We start from the raw sequence: 22,307 nt of genomic DNA, 5'->3' as shown, positions 1-22,307 counted from the left end.
TTTAAAAAGGAAAGTTTACAGTGCTAGCACAGAAAAAGTCCTCTCACCTGTTGCTTGTAATCCAACAACAAAGCTCGGCTTCAAATTGTAGGTTTCTGCCCAAAAGAAGCTGTGGTTAAGTTGCTGAGCAGAGTTTGCATGTAAGGCAAAGCCATGGTTTAATCAACCATGGGTTAGTGTTATGTGCAAACCAGGCCAATATATGTAAATTTTTGTCAAAGTGGAAGTAGTTGTCAAAGAAGTTGATCCATGAATTTGATGGTGTAAATCCCAACTAACTTGTACCCTTCTCTGGCTTATATGGAATAACATACAAGAGTAAGAAAGTTAATGAAATAAAGCCATGTATTCTGCCATATTTTCAATCCCTCGCCTTCTACTCCTGGCCAAGAGTTTTGTTTCACACACCCTGAGCCTTCTGATCATATTTACTTGGAATTTATTTCTATTCATTTAAATGGTGACTTAATTTCCAAGTGAATATGCATACGATTACAGCCCAAGTCTCTCAGAGTATCAACTTTCTCTCTGAGTATCCGGACATCTTGAAGTTGGTATTCTTTTAATTAAAATAAAATGATAGAAGCATTTAATGAAAAGCAAAGCAACCTTATTTTACCATCACAATGAATCTCAAATTATCTGTCAGGCATCCTTGAAGAACAAGGAAGCCAAATTGGATCCCTGCTCTGATTTTTAAACATTGTTAGGGTTTGTATGGGACCAGTGGTCTACTTTAGCCATGTCTGAGGGTTTGCATGTGCCCTCTGCGACTTTTTCTTTTAAATCTTATTTTCTTTGGACAGATGGCCTCCATGTCTCACCACACACAGTTTTTAAATCTCCCCAGAGCTTCAAAAGTGCTTTGGTTTGCCATACCCGTTGGCAGGATTGGGCCCTGCTGTTTGATTTACAAACCAGTTGGAAGCTCCACCGTGCAAGTGGAACCAGTTGTGCAGGACTTTGGTTGTGCGACACACTTTCTTGAATGGGAGCAATGTTATACCCATGACATCTTTCCCAAATCTGTACCCATGAGTATCAAGAAAACTTGATAGCAGCTTCAGGTTCACTTCTTCTACCTTGGGACCATATATGAAGGATTATTTGACTGTTTTCCTGCATAGGCCATTCCAAACATTACATGGCAAGCTAACTTGTCAAAGTTAGCTTCCCCATATGTGCATTAATTAATTTACTTAAAAGGCTTCTGTGCTGCTTTTCAGAACAATGGCCTCACAAAGTGCTTTGCAGTCAAATGCGTCAATAACAAATCCCTTTCCAACATTTTATCAGGCAGCTGTTGCCAATCTAGACTCTTTAATGAGTGTAGAAAGATGCATGGGTTTTGCAACACATACTTAGTTCATTCTTACGTCACCACACTTAATTGAACACCTTAAAAGCAGAATATCTGAACAGGCTCTACACCTGCAGAATCTCTGTGAGAATGCCATATTGTTATAGACTAGTTTGTCATTTATTTCCATTTGTGCCCCGGTTCTGCATATCAGCTTCCTTGAAGTTTGTCTAGGGCAGAGATGTCTAAATTGTGTCCCTCAATATGTTGCTGAACTACAACTCCGATTAGGCCAGCTCGGATGGCCAGTCACCAGGAATGGTGAACACTGTGGTTCAGAAACGTCAGGAGGCCCATGTGTTATCCACCCCTGATTTATAGAAATCGATGCACTGACAAAGCGTTGTTTGGTGTGATGTTTGGCCATTCTTACCTCTAGTGGCTGCTTTCTTGTGCCATGGAGATGGGAGTGACCTTGGGGAGCTGAGTGCTGACAGGACAGAAAACAAAAAACAGGCAAGCATCTCTACACCACGGCTTGCCTGTCATACTCTAGTTGTGATTTGGCTTTTAAACTATGGTTAGCACAAACTATGGGTTGGGAGGATGCTTAGTAGAGCCTGAAAGCATAAATGAATTTCCTTTAGCTGGATGATTCATTTGGAAGTGGACTATGGAAGTTCATGTTTATGGTGCTATTTTCAGTAAGGAAAGGGGAGCTTTGTGTCACAATGGCTTTATGACTTAAGACAGAAACTCTGTTCTCATGCTGTCAATAGAAAACAATGGGGGACAAATGCAGGTAACTGTCACCTTTTTAATCACAAGACCTGCCATTTCAGGGCTTCACTTTCTGCCACGGACTTGGGATGTGTATTTCTGCTGGGGGATGAATTGCCAGCACCAGCTTTCTTCTGATAACAGCATCTGGCACTAGATTGATTTAACAGACTCTGAGGTTTGCTCTTTTCAGATATGCATTCTTACGGCAGCTACTGTGTAGTTCTGACATGACCACACGCTGCTGTTGTTTTTTCTGCCTCCTAGCACCACGTGTGAAGCTAAAGCTCTTTGACACCTGCCATTTGGACCCTTTTCTTACGGAAAAATGTCATCGTTTTCCGACAAGATGAAGACAGATATCTGATCGTTCTTCTCTTTGCAGAGATGTGCTGAGGGCATGGTTCATAGATGAATGGATAAAGGATTCCAGTGTCACAATTGCACAGTTTGCTACGTTTGGTTTAGTAAGCCAGAGGAAGATGTAGCGCTTTGTATTGGAAGATCCTCTTCCAAATGAAACATTTTATTAGGCTAAAGTCGTCCTGTTCCACTGATTTTTCTGGGAACCAATTCATCATGACTGTAAAAGTGTGTGCCCTTAGAAGAAGCCAGGACTGGGGGAAGATGTTTTCATAATAATTGCAAAATAGTCAGAATTATGACATATCCAATGCAGATATCTGGTTTGCACAAGGACTTCAGTTTGCACCATGGAATTTTCCTTCCATCTTCTCCCCTTCCTGAAAATTTGTTTATAGGTGTGTGTGTGTGTGTGTGTGTGTGTTTGTTTAGGAAACCCCCAGGACAGATTGTGGGGCACGTGGGGAGGGGAAGCGAAAGCCCTTGTGTGAACAGGACAACTTGATTGGATGCAACCCCATGTATCCAAATTGTCCCCTACAATTCCCATTGTGTGTTGGGGAAGTTGCCGCAGATCCTTCACCCCACTCCAATCAATTATCTTCTGAAGTGCTCCATCCAAAGTCTCTGCATGAGCACCACACACAGCAGGCATAGAAGACTGCTTGGCAGTTGTCACAGAGTTGCTTTTGTCATATGAAGCAACAACATCATTGTGTTGTGAATTTTTATTTTTTATTTTTGCCTAGAATGGCAGGCTGGGCAACTTAACATCTTTGTTGAAGGACAGGGATAAATACAGAACCTTAAAAACGATCCTATTTCTTGTTTTAGGGAGCAATTCCAAGCACAGGAAGTTGGTGTATATTACGCTGACTTAAGTTAAGGTGGCAGAAAGCACACTATATCCAGGGTCAACCAGGGCAGATAGGAGAGGTAAGGCAAGACATGCCTGCAGTGATAGACAACTCCAGACTCTCTCTCCTGCAGTAATCCCCAACACTCCTTTGTTGCTTTGGGAAGCAACAAGTCCAGCTCCTTTAAAAGGTAAAGGGACCCCTGACCATTAGGTCCGGTCATGACCGACTCTGGGGTTGCGGCGCTCATCTCGCTTTATTGGCCGAGGGAGCCGGCGTACAGCTTCCAGGTCATGCGGCCAGCATGACTAAACCGCTTCTGGGGAACCAGAGCAGCGCACGGAAACGCCATTTACCTTCCCACCGGAGCGGTATCTATTTATCTACTTGCACTTTGACATGCTTTTGAACTGCTAGGTTGGCAGAAGTAGGGACCAAACAATGGGAGCTCACCCTGTCGCGGGGCTTCGAACCGCGACCTTCTGATCAGCAAGCCCTGCACTGTGTGGTTTAACCCACAGCGCCACAGCAAAGCAAAGTGCCAAGCAAAGTGAGTAAGAGGTGTCTAGGAACGTGGCTCCCCTCTGTCGGGCAGCAGGCCACAGCGGATTCTCTGTAGTTACTTGGACACCTCTCTCACAATGCATCTGGCCGGGGAACAAGGACTTGGGCCTTGGGGGAGGAGGATGAGTTCCGTGTGGATGGCAGCTGCCTGTCTTATCTGTAGAGGCACATCTTCCTGGAGCCATGCCTAGGCAGGGAGCTGTTCATTGCTACGGTGCTGGGGCTGACAGTGAGAGCAGGGTGGCTGTGGTGGAGAATGAGGTGTTGTTGGGGCTTTTCCTCCCCACCCCTTGGACAGAGCTTGTCTCCTGTCTCCTGGCTGCTTCTGTTGCTGACTGTCCAGAGTGCAGCTTGCAGTGCTGCTGCTATATTCCCTTTTTTCTCTCTTCACTTTAATACATCACACAAAAAAGAGAAATACGAAAATAAACAAATATCCATCACCACTTGACAACTAAAAACAACAACAACAAAAACAAAAAACAAACAATACATTGAATAGTGTTCACGATACTTTGACATAAAAATTGTCATTTTTTTCTGTAGACCTGACTTCTGCCATCTGCGTCTTACTTCTATTTCTCATCAATTGTTCACTGCCATATCATAACATATTTTGGTTTTAATATTTATTTTATCATGGGTTTCCCCTCAAACTTGAAACTCCTACTGAAGTTATTCAAATGCTGCTGCAGAGTTTAAACTGTCATTACTATTTTCAAATAAATTGTAAAGACTTCCCATTTTGAAACAAACACTTCCTCTGATTTATTTTTTATTCTTTCTGATAGATAGTCTAATTCAGCATATTCAAGCATTTTTTTTGAGTCCACTCTAATCTAGAAGTGACTTTATCACTTTTCCAGTTTGTCGCAATGAGGACTCTTGCTGCGACTGTGGCGTATAGAAATTTTTCCTTTGCCTTTTTGGGGATATCTGGGTCTGTGATTCCCCAGTAAGTAGGCTTCTGGTTTTTTGTTAAAATATATTTTTAACATTTTTTTTCCAGTTCAGAATGAGCTGCTGCTCTATTCCTGTTGGGGAGAAGAGCTTGGGTGTCGCCATATAGGCCTCACCCCCCCCCCGAATTTCTGGGGTGCAGTCTCTGCTTAGCAAGTGCTCATCCTGACCGCTGTGTGTAGAATGTGTTCCCTGACTGCAAAATGCCTTTCACCTTAAGGCCCCAGAAGAGCTACTCTAGATTAATCACATCCTCATGTATCTTGATTGTGCCTTCTGTCTGAGTACTTGGAACTTCACATCATCTTCCTCCTTGAAACACTTTCTTTCCTGTGAGATTTTTTTTTAATAGCAAGGCTTACATACCACTTAATCAAATAACTTTAATTAAAACAGCTCAGTTGGTTAGAGCGTGGTGGTGACAACACCAAGGTTGCGGGTTTGATCTTGTATATTCCTGCATTGCAGGAGGTCGGACTAGATCGGGGGTAGGCAACCTAAGGCCCGTGGGCTGGATCCGGCCCAATCGCCTTCTCAGTCCGGCCCACGGACAGTCCGGGAATCAGCGTGTTTTTACATGAGTAGAATGTGTCCTTTTATTTAAAACGCATCCCTGGGTTATCTGTGGGGCCTGCCTGGTGTTTTTACATGAGTAGAATGTGTGCTTTTATTTAAAATGCATCTCTGGGTTATTTGTGGGGCATAGGAATTCGTTCATTATTATTTTTTTCCAAAATATAGTCCGGCCCACCACATGGTCTGAGCGGCGGTGGACCGGCCCACGGCTGAAAAAGGTTGCTGACCCCTGGACTAGCTATTCCTCAGGGTTCCTTCCAACTCTATGATTCTATGGAAAATAGTGATGAAACATACATTAAAAATAGTAGGCAATACAAGCTTTGCAAAACATAGATGAAATAATAATAATAATAGTAATTATTTACTAAACTACTAATCGCTTATCGCCCAAAGGGTCTCCAAGTGACACATGGAAAATGAATCAATTATACTGTAGAAGAAAATGGGGCATTATATAGCACATTAATATTGCTTTGGGGAAGAAAACACACACATTACGTAGCTGGGTGGGCTTGTCAAAAACAATGCCTAATATTGAAAGGCAGGCCGTTTCAGTGAATAGGTGTTGCCGCATTAAAATATAATTCCTTGAAAGTGTGGCATGAACATTATGTGGCATTTTTAAAAGTGCCAGTTTCACAGATCAGGTGATCCTTAAAGTCCCAAGCCGTTAAGGAGTTTATGTACTAATAGAAACACATTGAATTTGACCATGTGAAGTTTGGCAGCCAGTTCAAGATCACTGAGCAAAGGTGTAACATCTCTTGTCTTGTCAGCAGTAATTCTGTACTTACTTCAGTTTCTGGACCAAGCATGGGGGCGGGGCAGGATGAACGAATAGCCTATTTGAAGCCCTTATATATGACTCAGAAATCTGCGCCTCTAATTCCATCTGTGGATATTGATGCTGCTGAGGCACTGTTGTACACTCTCAAGTTTGCATCACTTTCTGTAGCCAGCACGCAAGGGGCCTATCCGTGCATTGTGAGCCAAACATGCTGAACAGAGTGTTTCAAAGACCCCCCCCCCCATTTTTGGTCAAGTTTACAGGCTAGTCATTGCTTAGAGCTTTATTAAACAACATGCGTAGTGGTCCACAGTAGATGAATCTGATGGAGTGGGCTGTTGAATGTGGATTTCCATTGTCATGGCTCAATTCATGTGCCCGGGACATAAAGGCCTAAATTCATTGCACAATTAAGCTTGCTTAAGTCCATTGAAATAAATGGTCTCAAGCACGCCTAATTCTGGGTTGGATTTAGGTCAAATAAATATTATTGTAAGTGGTGAAAGACATATTATTGCAGGAATAATACTGTAGAAGACGCATGCCATCAAGGGGAAGTGGCGGCCACAGTACTTGAAACTCCACTGGGATGTAGTAGGAGCTTTAGCATAATAGTATTGGTATTTTATTCTACCTATATGCTAGTTTTCACCTTTCTAACTATTGTTTGTGCCCTTTCTTTTTAGCGCTGTTTTGCTGGACCATGACTTAGCATAGATGAATAACCGATATGATTTTCACCAAATAAAGTTGTAGCTTAGAGAATATCAAAAGTGTATGTCTGATGGGGGAAGGGGAAATACTGTATTATGTCGATGTATTCTCAATTTCTCATGTTTCAGGGTACTGTGATTTCTCTCTCCCCCCCCCCCCACTTATAAACATTGTTCTTCATGAACTTTCCCTGACTCCTTTAAATTTATTGAGAAGAGGGGTTTCAATAAGCTCTGTAAAATGTGAGAGAATGATTAAATATGTCAGTATTTGATACATGAGTTATTCCAAAAGATCCTAAGGTTAACAAAATAATAAAATTGGACATAAATCCAACCTTCCTCGAATCGGCTGTCAAATCACGACGCTTTTCTCCCACACAAGTGAAAATACGTGTATTTTTCCATGGCAGGGATTTACCAAGGATGATGGCACACGGCAAGGCTGACAATCCCCGTCTGAGATGCATGATTTTTGAGACATATGCCACCTTCCTTGACCCGTAGCTGGCCTCCAAATGCATTCTCAGGTTTAGCTGCCAAATGGGGACCTGGTGTAAGTGAATGCCGCCCCATTGCCTCTAGGGTCCTTTCTCGCTAGGGCTGGGTTTGGCTCTGGCACTGCGAACTGTCAATCCAACATTCTGCTAACTTAATTGGAGTTGAATTTATTTATTTATCTGAGCGCACATGTGGGCGCGTACAAAAAAAAAACCACCACGTTTGACTTTGTCAGGAAGAAATTGGCAAGAAATTGCCTTTGAGAAGCATTCGTGGTTTAGAATTATGCACAATTCAGCTGTTGCCATGGGCTGCTGACAGTAGTTCAACTTACTCAGTTCTTAAGTCTATGATGATTAGGTGCCGGCTGTGTTCTTATTGTGTTTTCTTTCTACCCAACTTGTTGGCCTAGCATTGATGCTTTGCTTGGCATGTTTTGAATCCTGATTGTACCTGGTGCATTTTATTGTAAGCACACTGTGTTGCTTCAGTTTATAGTGAAAGGGTTTCTTTATCTTGAATTTTTGGGGAATTCTTCACATTGACAGGCCGCAATGTTTGAAATAAGCGCTCGTGTTCCTTCTACTTCCAGTTGACATTTTTTTGAGAACTGGGCTAAAAACCAGGCCTCCTCTTGTATGCGTGCAGAAATACGGTTGCAAATTCATCTCCTTTTCACTCATCAAACATTACAAGAGCTTCCTTTGACATAACCTTGAAAGTATCTGTTTACAAAATGTTTGTACTGCATTTATGGGGAGAATAAGGAACAGTGTTGAGCGAGCTAAAGTAGAGATTTAAATCCAATAGAGGATAGATGGCATTCGTTTCGCAAGAGGGAAAGGGGTTTTTGCCCCCCTTAAAAAAACAACACTTTAATGTATTGAGAATCTACCTTAAAGAAAACAGATGACCAGGGCGGAGTTACATTCCATCTGTATTGGCAAACACATGGAATATGCTTCTAGAATTGTGCCACGGCCTACAAGAGCACAAGTACCACTTAGGAATAAATTAGGAAGGGTTAGTCTTCTCAAGAGCAGAATTAAGCTCCTGACCTCTTTATTGTTGGAGCTTGAGTCTGTTTGATGAAGGTCATGTTGGCTGCATTCTCTAGAGACAGAAGGACAGACTTGATAAGCACATTGTACTTGATCTGGTGATTTGGCAGTGGGGTGGCGGCAGTGTGTTGAAAAAGTGAAGTGCTGCTTTGTTGAACGGTAACAGAGGAAGGTGGGGTGGTACCATGGACGTATCAGAATTTGTGTATCTGCATGTGGTTTTGCTCTGTCCACCTAATCATGGTAACGTTTTGTTTGTACTGGGGCAAGGGGAGTAAAGTGAGGAACATGGTAAAATTATGAAATGTATGGCCAGAGTATGAAATGTTGTCTGGCCCCCCAGATGTTTCAAAAAGCCTTTGATAAACTCCCTCACTAAAGACTCCTAAATAAGTTTAGCAGCCATAGGACTCCCTCCCACCAGATGTCAAAGGAAAAAACAGCTACCAGACTTTTAGAAGACATGTGAAGGCAGCCCTGTTTAGGGAAGCTTTTAATATCTAAGGACTATTGTATTTTTATATTTTGTTGGAAGCCGCCCAGAGTGGCTGGGGAAACCCAGCCAGATGGGTGGGGTATAAATAATTAATTAATAATAATATTAATAAATAATAATATCATTATAGGATGAGTGGAGAGGTACTCTTGTGGATCAGGAACTGGTTACACAGCAGGAAGCAGAGAGTAGGAAGAAGTAGGAAGTTCTCACAAAGGAGGCATATAATACACGGGTTCCTCCAAGGATCTGTATTGAGTCTGGTCCTTTTTCACTTGTTCATAAATGATCCGTAATTAGCAGTGAGCAGTGGAATGGGCTGGCTGAGTTTGTTGGCGAAACCAAATTGTCCAGGGAGATGAAAACATCAAAAAACAGAATTGCGAGGAGCTCCCAAAAGATCTCTGAGAACTCCAAAAGCTGCAGCTCTTCTACATACATTCATAGTTTTATAACTTTCCACAGTTCAAACCGTGCTCAAGGCGACTCACAGCGTGAACAAAATGCATAGCTGCAACATAATTCTAAGTAGTCATAAACAATAAATAAAACATTAAAAAAATACAAAACCAAACTGAATAATTTCCACATAAATAACAAAGTCTTTAAACAGATACAAAAGCCCAATAGCAACAGCAGCCACACTCAACAAGAGTCAGCCACCCTCAACACCCCAGCCCAAGAGTCTTCAGCAGCCTCAGCTTTTGTAGCTGAAATCAGGACCCCCGCCTCTCAGGCAAGGTGGAAAAGACCTATAAGAAGTAGTGAGGATGGAACCAGGTACCTTCTGCATGTGAAGCAGAAGCAGTTTTGTTGTTGTTTAGTTGTTTAGTCGTGTCCGACTCTTCGTGACCCCATGGACCAGAGCACGCCAGGCACTCCTGTCTTCCACTGCCTCCCACAGTTTGGTCAAACTCATGCTGGTAGCTTTGAGAACACTGTCCAACCATCTCGTCCTCTGTCATCCCCTTCTCCTTGTGCCCTCCATCTTTCCCAGGATCAGGGTCTTTTCCAGGGAGTCTTCTCTTCTCATGAGGTGGCCAAAGTATTGGAGCCTCAGCTTCAGGATCTGTCCTTCCAGTGAGCACTCAGGGGTGATTTCCTTCAGAATGGATCGGTTTGATCTTCTTGCAGTCCATGGGACTCTCAAGAGTCTCCTCCAGCACCATAATTCAGAAGCATCAATTCTTCGGCGATCAGCCTTCTTTATGGTCCAGCTCTCACTTCCGTACATCACTACTGGAGAAGCAGTTTACCACTGTGCTATGCCCTGCTCCAAAGCTTGCTGTGGTTAAAAAGAAAGATGTAATTAATTACCTTCTCTAACTTTTCATGGTAAACTCAGATGAAACTGCCTAGAGGCTTGGAACTGTGCCACAGGGAGGTAGCTGCTACCCAAGCAGGTCTGCTTGAAAGGGCCAGTGTAATAATGTCCTGTAATTCAGAGGACTATGAAGGTGGGGATGTCACCAGTTGTTGGGGCACTCCCAGTTTCAGCTAGGGCATCCACCAGAGCCAGACTAAGACATTTTGGTGCCTGAGGTGAACCACAAAACAACACACACCCCACTGTCAGGTAAGAAGTGGGGAGTGAAGATCTATATTGGGGACAAGGAGGAGGGGATAAACTTTGACATTGGGATCTGCCACCCCTCTGGATCCTGCCACCTGTTGCCTCACCTTGCTGTATGTGTGGGCTGTCCCTGGCATCCACACTTTAGCATGGATTTTTTTAAAATCCTAATTAGTAAAAATGAGATTCATTGAAAGTACTGGAAAATGCGATCTCTTTCTATAAAGTGTGGATATGTTAATGCCTGTCTTGAGTGCTAATAAAATAGAAAGCTGGTTTGAGTATTGTATGTTGCAGAGCTCCCTGGGCTGGATCCAGAGTGTCTCTTCTGCAAGTGAAAAGGCCTTGAATGCTTGTGGAAGGGACTGGAATCCAGTAGAGATTCTTGCTGGGGGAAGGGGAGGTGCCGTTTTTCAATGAGGGTCCCTCAGCCCTCCAGAACAGTTCCATGTGATAATCATCCTGGCGGCTGGTTTCAGCTTAATAAATCTAACCCTTCCAATAAGAATAATAATTCCAAATGTTCTTGACATGTAATAAAGAGAAAACATGATTAGCTTAATTTTGCTTGTATGTATGTCTGCAGTGTACTAAAAGAAGTATAATTTATCATTTAGGTTTTCCCCGCAGAATTTCCAGCAGTAAGCACAGGCAGTCACCAGATGGTGCTAAAGCAACACATTTAGAGAACTGGCGATGAACATAATGCTCTTTGCTACTGTCTGATAAGTTCTGATGCTGTTCACGGGGGTTTCCTTGATTTGACTTGCAAAGCAAACAAGTTGCTGAGAATAACTGAGAAAGGAATAATAGTTGGTTGGTGTTCAAGTGAGTTTTATCTGACCACTTTCTGAGTTCCATTTTAGGGGGGGGGGGCGTGCAGGGGAGGAAAGAGAAAAATAGCCTCCTTCCTTCCCTTTTGCTTTCATTATACTTCTCAACAGCATCTATAGCTTTGGCCAACATGCCTGTCTGCCAATGTGCACACCAATTAGCACAGATTTATTTACAGTGGTACCTCGGGTTACAGATGCTTCAGGTTACAGACTCCGCTAATGCAGAAATATTACCCCGGGTTAAGAACTTTGCTTCAGGATGAGAACAGAAATCACGCGACAGTGGCAGGAGGCCCCATTAGCTAAAGTGGTACCTCGGGTTAAGAACAGTTTCAGGTTAAGAACAGACCTCCAGAATGAATTAAGTTCCTAACCCGAGATACCACTGTATTTGTTTCGTTCCATTTATCAGCTGCTTCCTGCAAAGCGTCTCCAAGTGGATTTAGTGATTAATAATAAATGGTTGTACATTTTCCACGTTGGATGGCAGGACTCTGTGCTGCATCCCAAACTGTGGATCTCCTTCCCCACAAGTATGCTTCTGGTAACTTCACTCTACCACTTTGGGCAAATACCCCAAATACACCTCTTTACTCTGATCTTTGATGCCTGAGTTGTATATTTTGTACTTGAAAGTTGATTTAAAGCAGGCTTCCTCAACCTCGGCCCTCTAGATGTTTTGAGACTACAATTCCCATCATCCCTGACCACTGGTCCTGCTAGCTAGGGATCATGGGAGTTGTAAGCCAAAAACATCTGGAGGGTTGAGGCTGAGGAAGCCTGATTTAAAAGGTTTTAATCAGGCTCCCTCAAACTCGGCCATCCTCAGCGGTTCTCAACCTGTGGGTCCCCAGATGTTGTTGGACTACAACTCCCATCACCCCTGAGCTCTGGCCTTGCTAGCTAGGGGTGATGGGAGTTGTAGTTCAACAACATCTGGGGACCCACAGGTTGAGAAAGGCTGCTCCAGATGTTTTGAGACTACAATTCCCATTATCCCTGACCACTGGTCCTGCTAGCTAGGGATCATGGGAGTTGTAGGCCGAAAACATCTGGAGGGCCAAGGTTGAGGAAGCCTGATTTTAATGTTGTAAGCTAGCCTGGGGCCTTAGGGTGGAGGGTGGGTAATTAAGATCATCACCATCATTTGGTGGTAGCAAACTCCCTACTACTGTATGAAGAAGTTCTTCCACAGCTCCAACCTTGAGGCTCTCCTGCCCCACCACAGTCCAGTCCTGGTAAACGGCCATGACTAGTGTTGGGAGGGTGACTCTCCAACACACCACCTGCTGCCATTTTTTACTGGATAAAATTATTACTGTTTATTTCAATTTACACCCCTCTTCCTTTGGAAGGAGCCCAGGATAATGCAGTTAGGATCTTCAATCACCTATAATTAAACCTCACGTTTTACATATTTATTGCACAAAGCACTTTGCAATCCTCATTGCTTTCATTCTTCTGGGAAAAGTCTCTTCAGCCCCCCACCCCCCCAATGATTTTCATTGTATGTAACGGCACCTGAGATTAAAAACAGCATGTCCAAGAGAGAATGGTGGACATCTTAGGATCTTTGTATTAGACTATGTGCATTGAATATGTAAGCTTTTTTGCATACCTAATTGTTCATCAATTAGGACAAATTAATCACTTTGGAGTGAATTCTGTGTGCCGCAGAATATTTTGCATTCTTCACAAATAGGAGTAAAAGGATTTCTCCTTTGCCTGTTTTATATATTTTAATTTTGAGAGGGCAACCAACTATGAGTAAGATGTACAGAGAGTGCCAGATTCGTGCTCTGTTCCCTCCCCCCCAGTCTTTAAGTAAAGGGGGGATGAAATAGATTAAAAATCCACATGAGACACGCTGTTTCCCCTATTCTTTTCTTAAATTTATTTAATATCACTGTCTTCCATATATTGAACTTCAAAGAAGAAAATGTATGGACCAAATTAATCCTAGAAACCTGATGACTTTAACTCTGCTCACGCTATCCCCTGAATTTGTTTCTAACAGCGCTCTTAAAATTTCGATCCATTTGGTACTGCTTATTTATCATTTGTACAGATCTGTTAAAAGTGTGAAGGGCTTTACCTTTATCTCATTCCAGTCATCTGCTGGAACTGTTTACATTTGTACCGATTGAGCCAGGATGATGCACATTGCAGTGAGAGGGCTCTGAGCTTGGAACTTGACGCCAGGAACAGACTATTTTGAGGCCAGGGACAGCCATTATGAGGTTGACTTTTGTTCATATTTATCCTGTGGTTCCCTTCCAAGGAGCTCTGGTCTAGGATCACCCATGAGTTTAACGGCTGTGGAACTAGTCCAACATTCTGTGCAGTCCACCTCACCAATTATAACCTTATTATTCAGGGATGGCAGGGAATATGTGACTTCAGCCTTCCATGACACTTGATGTGTGGTGCGGACGTTTGTTTTATTATCGTTTAAAGAAGCCAGTTAAATATTGTTTATGCTTAATTAAAAGACAAATGTTTAAAAAGACATTTCTTGTGTGATCGTCACCAAGAATCAAACCTCAAAATCTCCATGCTCTTTGTGGCATTTAATATTCCTCTTCCTTTTGCTTCTGTTCTTTTTCTTCATCCTTTGTGTGGCTCAAAGCTAGAACCTGAAGTGGGAGGAAAAAAAGGAAAGGGACTTTTATTTATTTTTATCCTCCCTTCACCACAAGGTCCCAGGGCGAGTCACAACAGAGTATAATGAAGCATTAAGAACAGTTTGAAACACATTACAATTATAACTTGAGGTGGGTCCTAAATATTTCTTAAGTGGCAAAGAAGTATGTCTTCAGTATATTACAAAAGCTGTATAATGAAGGTGCCTGATGTGTCTTTGTGGGGAGTGAATTCCACAATTTGGGGGCTGCCACAGATAAGGCTCTGTTGCAAATTAGACCAGACTCTGTTACATCCGTTGAAAAGAAGTGGGATACTTTTAGGTTGTCCTTTTGAGCAGACATAGACAGGGTGATGTCTTGCCTTATCCCACCTCATGTCAGACACCGCCTAGAACAACGAGTTTCCCATCTGTGGCTCCTTGTACAGCATACAGTGCACGAAGCATAGTAAAACTGACCAAGAATAAAATATACAAGATTCACCTAATCTGCACAGGCAATCATGCATATGCAGTTCAGAAACAGATAAGATTTTGTAGACTTACTTATTATTTAACAGTGGGTGAAACGTTCGCTATAAACATGCCCTTCTGTTCATGCTGCCTCCTGTTTCGTGAGGGAGTATTCCAATTTGAGCTGCAATAAGTGTAATTACATCTGGGCTTGGGGGGGGGGATTCTCAGCAAGAATTATAATAGTAGATTTTTCCTCTGGAAAATACCTCCTCAGTAATGCCTTTAATTTTCCTGACAGTTGCATGCAATATTTTGTCCTCACAAAAAGAAGAAAGCACAAACTTTCAAGATAGTATTTTGTGTCATATATATTTATGTGCCGTTTCTACTGGTTGTAAGAGATCTTGACATACAGGCAGGGAAATCACTTTACTGTATCTGTAAATTTTTAAATACATTGTATGCTTTGCTTGAGAGCATACTCCATTTGTATCTGATATCATTTAAGTATTTTTTGCATATGTAAAAAAAAGGCATGCAAATCTTGCAAATGCATTTTTCCACAGAAGTGCTTCTCCCCTTTTCTGACTCTGTTATTTTCTTTACTTTTAAGCAATTTATTTCTCCAATATCCTTTATTTAGAAGAGGGTAGTTTTCCTTGGGCTGTTCAGCAAGGTTAGCTCCAGGAGCAAAATAATCAGTGTTCACTGATCTAATAAATGATTTAAAATATTCATGGTTGAAAATCAATAGTATACTGGTTATCTTTGGATACCTGTTAAGTTGCTTTTTATGTCATTAATGAATAAATAAAAATTACTTCCAGACGACGGTCTTGAGAAAATCCAGGCATCGTGTCATTGTGTAGATTTCCAATCCTATTCTTATGCTACTGTGAAGTAAAATGTGTTTAACTTGGACGGTATTTTAATGTGGTTTATTTAAGAGACAAAATACACATTTGAAAATGTTTGCAGTCGTGTCCAAGTATAATTGACAAGAGTCTTGAGATAAATTACTAGGGAGGCAATTCCTCTTGTGCGTCCTAAGGAATATGATTTAAAACTTTTCTCTGCAAAACTTTTGGCATTATTACCTGACCTCAGTCAAGTCTATATATACACACTGAATTTCAGCTAGAATAAGTAACCAGCAGTTTTAGCAATCTGGAGCATTTTCAAATGAGACTCCAAAAACTCATTTTTGTCTGGGAAAGTGTTGCTTATAAATGCCATTAATGATGAATGGAATGCTGAAAAACGGCTTTTTGAAACAGAATAAATATGTTTCAGTTTGGGCTTTTCTTTTGTATTGGAGTCTTGAAAATGTTAGAGAAGTGATTTAAAAGCAAATTTGCTTCTAAGAAAACTAACCATCCACCTACTACTAAAGTTAATTCTCCCCTTCCCTCCCTCTCCATTTTTCAAACCTGTGAATCAGAGGAGGAGACTTGCATTCTCAAGTTGCGTTGTTAGCTATCTGTGTTATAATTCAGAGCATTCTGAAAGTGTGTTAATTGGTCTGGTTCCTGCCTGCCTTTCTGGCCAGGTACACCCACGTAATAAAAAGGTAAAGGTAAAGGTACCCCTGCCCGTACGGGCCAGTCGTGACCGACTCTAGGGTTGTGCGCTCATCTCACTTAAGAGGCCGGGAGCCAGCGCTGTCCGGAGACACTTCCGGGTCACGTGGCCAGCGTGACAAAGCTGCACTGGTGAGCCAGCACCAGTCCAGCACAAGGAAACGCCGTTTACCTTCCTTGCACTTAGGGGTGCTTTCGAACTGCTAGTGGGCAGGAGCTGGGACCGAACAACGGGAGCTCACCCCGCCGCGGAGATTCGAACCGCCGACCATACGATCAGCAAGTCCTAGGCACTGAGGTTTTATCCACTGTGCCACCCACGTCCCACCCATGTAATACCTCCATCCTAAAGCTAGTAGAGTTACCCACACATTTGTTGGTGGGGTGGGGCTCTTGATCATTATTTACTTACTTCTCAAAGCTTCCTTCTCCATAAGTGATTTCTTGGCAACTTCCGCAGCTGTATGGAACTCGGACTTTGAATATATGAATAAAATTGAGCCCAATTGCCTCTGACCTGTAGATCTTTAATGGGACTGGTTCTTTGCTACGAACAGAAATCTCATTGTCTCTCTCAATGTATTCAGTTGGAGGTTTTCGGTAGTAGGTGGGAACGAGTTCGTTTTATCCCAGCCGATCCTCCCCTCAAGATTTCTCCGTTGGCCTGGTTCAAATACCATACAGCCTTGATCGCTATTTCAGTTCACCTTCATATCTCATTCTGATTCAAACTTTGGGGACATTTGAAGTGTGCCTAAGCAAAGGAAAGGTGATACTTCTGCCTTTGGGGGACTGGCAACTTCAGGTTTTAAAGCTGGCCTTGTATGTGATGTTGTGATGCTGCTACTTTTTAGAGAAGACAGCTGTGGGTGTGGATGCGGGAGAACCCTGGTGCTCTCTGTTAAGTCAGGATAGGAACAAAAATGATAGGTTTTATTCCAATCTTGCGAGCTGGTTTTGTGCTTTATATTTAGGAACGCAGAAAAATGCATGTATAGGAGTGTGTGAGAGAGGGAGGGGTAAGTAGCCCCACACTGAACTGGTGTGTGTGTTATTTTTGCATTTGAATCTCAACTGACTTGAATAAAATTTCCAGGGCCACTTTTCATAATACACAGAACCATGTACAAATATTAATTAAGTGCAAAATAAAAAGGAGATAATTATGTGTCTGCTGTTTCACAGAAATGTGTAATAAATCAGTGTGCCCATCAAATGCACCCGGACTCTGAAGAGAAGTAGCTGACATTATATATTTTGCTTTATTTAGTAAAGCTGCTTTCGAGATTCGGGGGTGGGGGGGGGGAGAAAAAAAGACTGTTGACAACACTCCAGTCGGCTGTAATTTCCGATTTATAATTTTAGAAAAAATATGTTGCAATTAGGAACAGAGTGGTTCTAGTTCTGGTGGGCGGGCCGTGTTATGTCTCGTTACTTGTGTTATCTTAGCTTTTTATAAAATGTGCCCTAAATAAAGTTTATAGTGGAAAGAAAGAAAAATAGTTTTAGCAATTAGTGATTTCCAGTTTTGCAAAGTTCTTTACAACTCTGTATCTCATTCAGTTGCGTATGCAGATGCTTTTATGACAGATACACACATTTTTATATGTGTTCAGAATGCTTTTTGTGAAATAACAATTGGTGTGAGGAGTACAAAGCCCAGTGTAAAAGATAGGATGCAGTCTTTCACAAGCTCTGTTGAAAACAGTGGAGCGTGTTCGTATGTAAACAGTCTAAGATGGAGAAGGGAGATACAATTTTCAGATGGGAGGGGGAACAAAAATAAGAATCCAACAGCACTTTTTCATTTACCTGTGACATATTGAAATCAAAGGAAAAGGTGGCGTGGGTGAGAGGTGATGTGGAATATTACAGCTCCTAAATTTTTGAAATAAATCTCTTATATTTCAGTTCAAGAATGTATGTTTAGGATCACAGCCCAAGATCACACAAAATTGTACTTTCATATAATGGATGTTGCAGATTTTACAAGCGTTGAGCCTGTATCTTTATATTTTGTGTACCCATTATTAAGATTTTTAAAAAATGTATTTTGTGTTGCAAGGTTTTAATGATTTGCTTTCTGTTTTGCAGCATTACCAACGAAGCAGGAGCCTCAATATACAGTGTTAGTCCAGAAGCTACCAAGGAGATGCCTGATTTAGATCCTAACCTACGAAGTGCAGGTAATTATTGGCTACTTCAGTATTTTCATGACACTCATAATGTATATATATGTACAACCACTTAAATAAGAGAAGATAATATTACTGTTGCCGCCCTTAACTCTTTATGAATTTCCTTTCATTATTTCTTTTCATCATCTTTGAAACAAATTATAAATTGAGAACTCTACTTGCTGTAAATATGTAAATACTGTGATGACCTACTTGTTGCCTAGGATTGAGCCATATAATTGGGATTCATGTCTCCCTCATATTTACATGATAGGAAACCAGCATATTTTTTTGTTTATTTAATGCCATATGTAGTATACTTACTGCCACGGGCATCTGACATATCGACTAATATATCTAATATGCTTGAAAAGGCTGTATCTTGATAATTTGGTATCTGCTTCTTAGGTAGAAATAGCTCCAATAGGGAAATTAAACGAGGAATAACTGAATGTGATAGCTTTTACATAATTTATCTCTCTGTGGCTGTATTCGGGCATAAGATTAAACCTTGGTTTAACACTACAGAAATGTACTCATCTTCCTCATGCTCACTTATTCACCCTGCGTGTCTATCTATCTTCTTGTCTTATGTGGCCAAGAGGAAGAATTTAGAAATTTTAAATAACCACAATATCTTGTTTCGTCTGAACTGGAGATTGTGGTTAAATGCTAACTATGGTTAATTTCAAAAGAAGCCAACTTCAAACCATGGGCAATGAAGCCAGCTTGTTGAAATTAACTATAGTTAGTGTTTAACCACAAGCCCAGTTAGGACTAAATGACAAGCAGAGTTCATTAAAAGCAAAATATTCCAAATATTTGTCTCTTGTGAATAGGTGGGAGGGGCTCACCCGCGTAGTGCTAAACCGTGGTTTAGTGTTACGTCCAAACACATTCTCCCTGGATAAAGAAACCTGTTTCTCATTGCAGGGGGTATCAAAATTGCAAAGGTACTTCCAGAAGTTATAGGATATTGGCAAACACATTCTTTTTCTAAAAAGGGGGCATTTTACCCTTCCATCATAACAGTGGCCAGCATAAACAAGCCCAGACAGAGATGGACTGTGGGAGTTGCAAGCCATCTCAGCTAGGCATACTGAGAAGTGCTTTATACTGGCTGTATGTGGGAATGTCTCATTAACAATAATTTAACAGTCTTTGTAAAGGGAAAGTGGTGACCTGAAACATATCTGTACTTGCATAATACGAACTATGTTTACTGCTAGTGATGTTTGAAGAACTTAATTTCTATGAATATTGATGCAAATTGACCAAATCTGCACTTCCCAGTGTGCAGAACAGGATAATGCTATCCTTTGAATTTTTCATTTCCCCAAATTTTTTGATACACTTTTGGGCTAAAAAAGTAAAGTACCAAAATGCATTGAAATTCATATTTTAGAATAAAATACATATAGAAATGTGAGCATTGAGCTACAATATGTTCTTTAACGTGAATTTGTGATAAATGCATATTATTATTATTGATTATTCAATTTACATACCACCCTTCATCGAAAGATCTCAGATTTAAATATGATTTAAATATGAGATTTAAATATGAACTTTCCTCTTTGTGTGGTTTTCTTAAAATAATAATAATAATTTAAAAAACAGGTTAATGCAGAAGCTAAACTTTGTAGACTTAGGTAAGAACACTTGGAAAATTGATTCAGACTAGAAATTAACTGATCTGTCCATTCTTGAGTACTTCAGCTGAAAAACGTAATAATAATTTTGGGAACTTTTGGCTTTTCACGTGTTTAATTTTGTGTCCATTATAATGCCTTTAGATTGTTTCTAAACCAAACAAATACTTAGAACACAAAAAGTTAATCTATATATTTTTAACGTTAATACTGTCAGATAGGTTCATCTGTAGTTCCTGCTGATCTTTTATTTCTGATTTCTCTCCTCATCAGACTTTGTGCTTCTCATTCATCGCTTGCCAGAATCTATCATGTTTCTTCCTCTGTCTCACATCTCTGTGCTTTTTCCTTTAATTTCTCCTTATCTATAGAAACATTTACCAGCCAATATTTATTCAATAAATTCTTCTCTTTTTTTTTAGAAACCCTAACCCTTAACTTTCCTTTAATTGAACTGCAATGTCCACTCTATTTTATTGAAAGATTTTGCTTCCATCTCCTCCAGTTGTGAGTTTCAATTCCATGTTATTTTGACTAACTTGCTCTTTAAGTGAAATAGTAAGGGCCTTTGCTGTTTGTTTAGCACCCGGAATCTTCAAAAATCAATACTGTATTTCCTCAAAAATAGAGATGTGCAGAGTGTTTTGTCAAGTGGGTGGGGGGCAAAATATGAATAAATAGCAACTGCACGTGTGCAAAGCTTGGCAGGTTGCAATTCAAGGATGAGTTCACATGACCAGCTACGGTCTGGTTTGGAGAGCCACGTAGAATGTAGTCCTGCAACCATATCGATAGAAGGAATGACTATCGCTCTTGCTGTGATAGTTCCTGAGGTGATGGTTGAGAACCTCCAGCTCTGTTCATCCATCCCCTCCCTTAGTAGTAGTAGCAGCAATAATAATAATAATAAAATAGTAAGGTAAAAGTAAAGGGACCCCTGACCATTAGGTCCAGTCGTGGATGACTCTGGCGTTGCGGCGTTCATCTCGCTTTACTGGCCGAGGGAGCCGGCGTACAGCTTCCGGGTCATGTGGCCAGCATGACTAAGCCACTTCTGGCAAACCAGAGCAGTTCACGGAAACGCTGTTTACCTTCCCGCTGGAGCGGTACCTATTTATCTACCTACACTTCATGCTTTCAAACTGCTAGGTTGGCAGGAGCAGGGACCGAGCAATGGGAGCTCACCCAGTCGCGGGGATTCAAACCGCCGACCTACTGATCGGCAAACCCTAGGCTCAGTAGTTTAGACCACAGCGCCACCCGCATCCCTATAATAATATTAATATTATTAATTAATATTAATATGTAAGTAAGTAAGTAATAATAAGTTATTATTTATACCCTGCCCATGTGGCTGGGTTTTCCCAGCCACTCTGGACGGCTCCCATCAGAACATTAAAAACACAATAAAAGATCAAACATTAAAAACTTCCCTTAACAGGACTGCCTTCAGATTTCTCCTAAAAGTCAGATAGTTGTTTATTTCCTTAACATCTGATGGAAGGGAGTTCCACAGGGAGGGCATCAGTACTGAGAAGGCCGTCTTGCTTCTACTGCCTACTGCTGCCGTCAGCTCTCCTGACCTGTGGGCACAGGGCAGTCTTCAGAAAGACCATTCTCTATGCTTTCTTCTCCAGTTTTCGGGGAGGAAGGACAAACTTATTCCTTACCTCCTTCACTTTGCTAGGATCCATGGGTTGCAACCAGCTAAGCCCGGCATGGAGAGCCTTCAGCTTGTTGACCTAATTACCGTATTTTTTGCTCTATAGGATGCACCCGAACATAAGACGCACCTAGTTTTAGAAGGGGAGAACAAGAAAGAAAAGAATCTCTCCCTCTCTGCGCAGCACCCCTTCAGCGAAGCGGCAGGAAAAACTGAGCCCCTTCCATTTCTCCTCCCGCTTCACTGAAGGGGCGCTGCGCAGAGAGGGAAAGCTGCGCAGCGCCTCTCCAGCGAAACGAAGCCAGGAGAGCTCCGGAGGCTTCGCATTGTTTTCGCTGAAGCCATGGAGCCTGCATTCGCTCCATAAGACGCACACACATTTCCCCTTAATTTTTGGAGGGGAAAAAGGGCGTCTTATAGAGCAAAAAATATGGTAGACCCCGTACAGCTCCTGCTTTGGCCTGCGAGGCCATTTCCCCAAAGTACACCTACCTGATGCTATATGTGCCTAATTACAGTGCACGGTCGGGAGGCTTAATGTGTACTCTCATTTGTTCATTGAAAAAGGAGTCTTGCTCTAACCTCTGGTCAGCTGTCTGTCGGTTAGAGCAAGCCCACTGGTGTCAGCTGCCTTACAGAGTTTCTACAGGGAACCCCATAGGGCAACTGACGCCTTCAGAAAGTGGAGCTTGGACTCTGCACCTATCCAATGATAGGTGGTCAATTCAAGTCCTCTGGGATTGGCTTTGCTACTCCGTTCCCCGG

General features: G+C 41.7%; 1 protein-coding gene across 2 annotated transcripts in view; it reads left to right on the top strand.

Annotated features, from left to right (window-relative positions):
- Positions 1-22,307, top strand: part of SRBD1 (S1 RNA binding domain 1) — a 179,325-nt gene that overhangs the window by 46,160 nt on the left and 110,858 nt on the right. For both annotated transcript variants that reach the window (XM_081188468.1, XM_081188467.1), the window contains one exon: positions 18,145-18,236. In XM_081188468.1, the coding sequence (XP_081044594.1) occupies positions 18,145-18,236 (92 nt within the window). The remainder of the gene's footprint in view (positions 1-18,144; positions 18,237-22,307) is intronic.

Source organism: Podarcis bocagei, assembly GCF_964188305.1.
Source record: "Podarcis bocagei genome assembly, chromosome: 3".
Classification (NCBI taxonomy): domain Eukaryota; kingdom Metazoa; phylum Chordata; class Lepidosauria; order Squamata; family Lacertidae; genus Podarcis; species Podarcis bocagei.
This window is presented reverse-complemented; position numbering and strand designations above follow the sequence as displayed.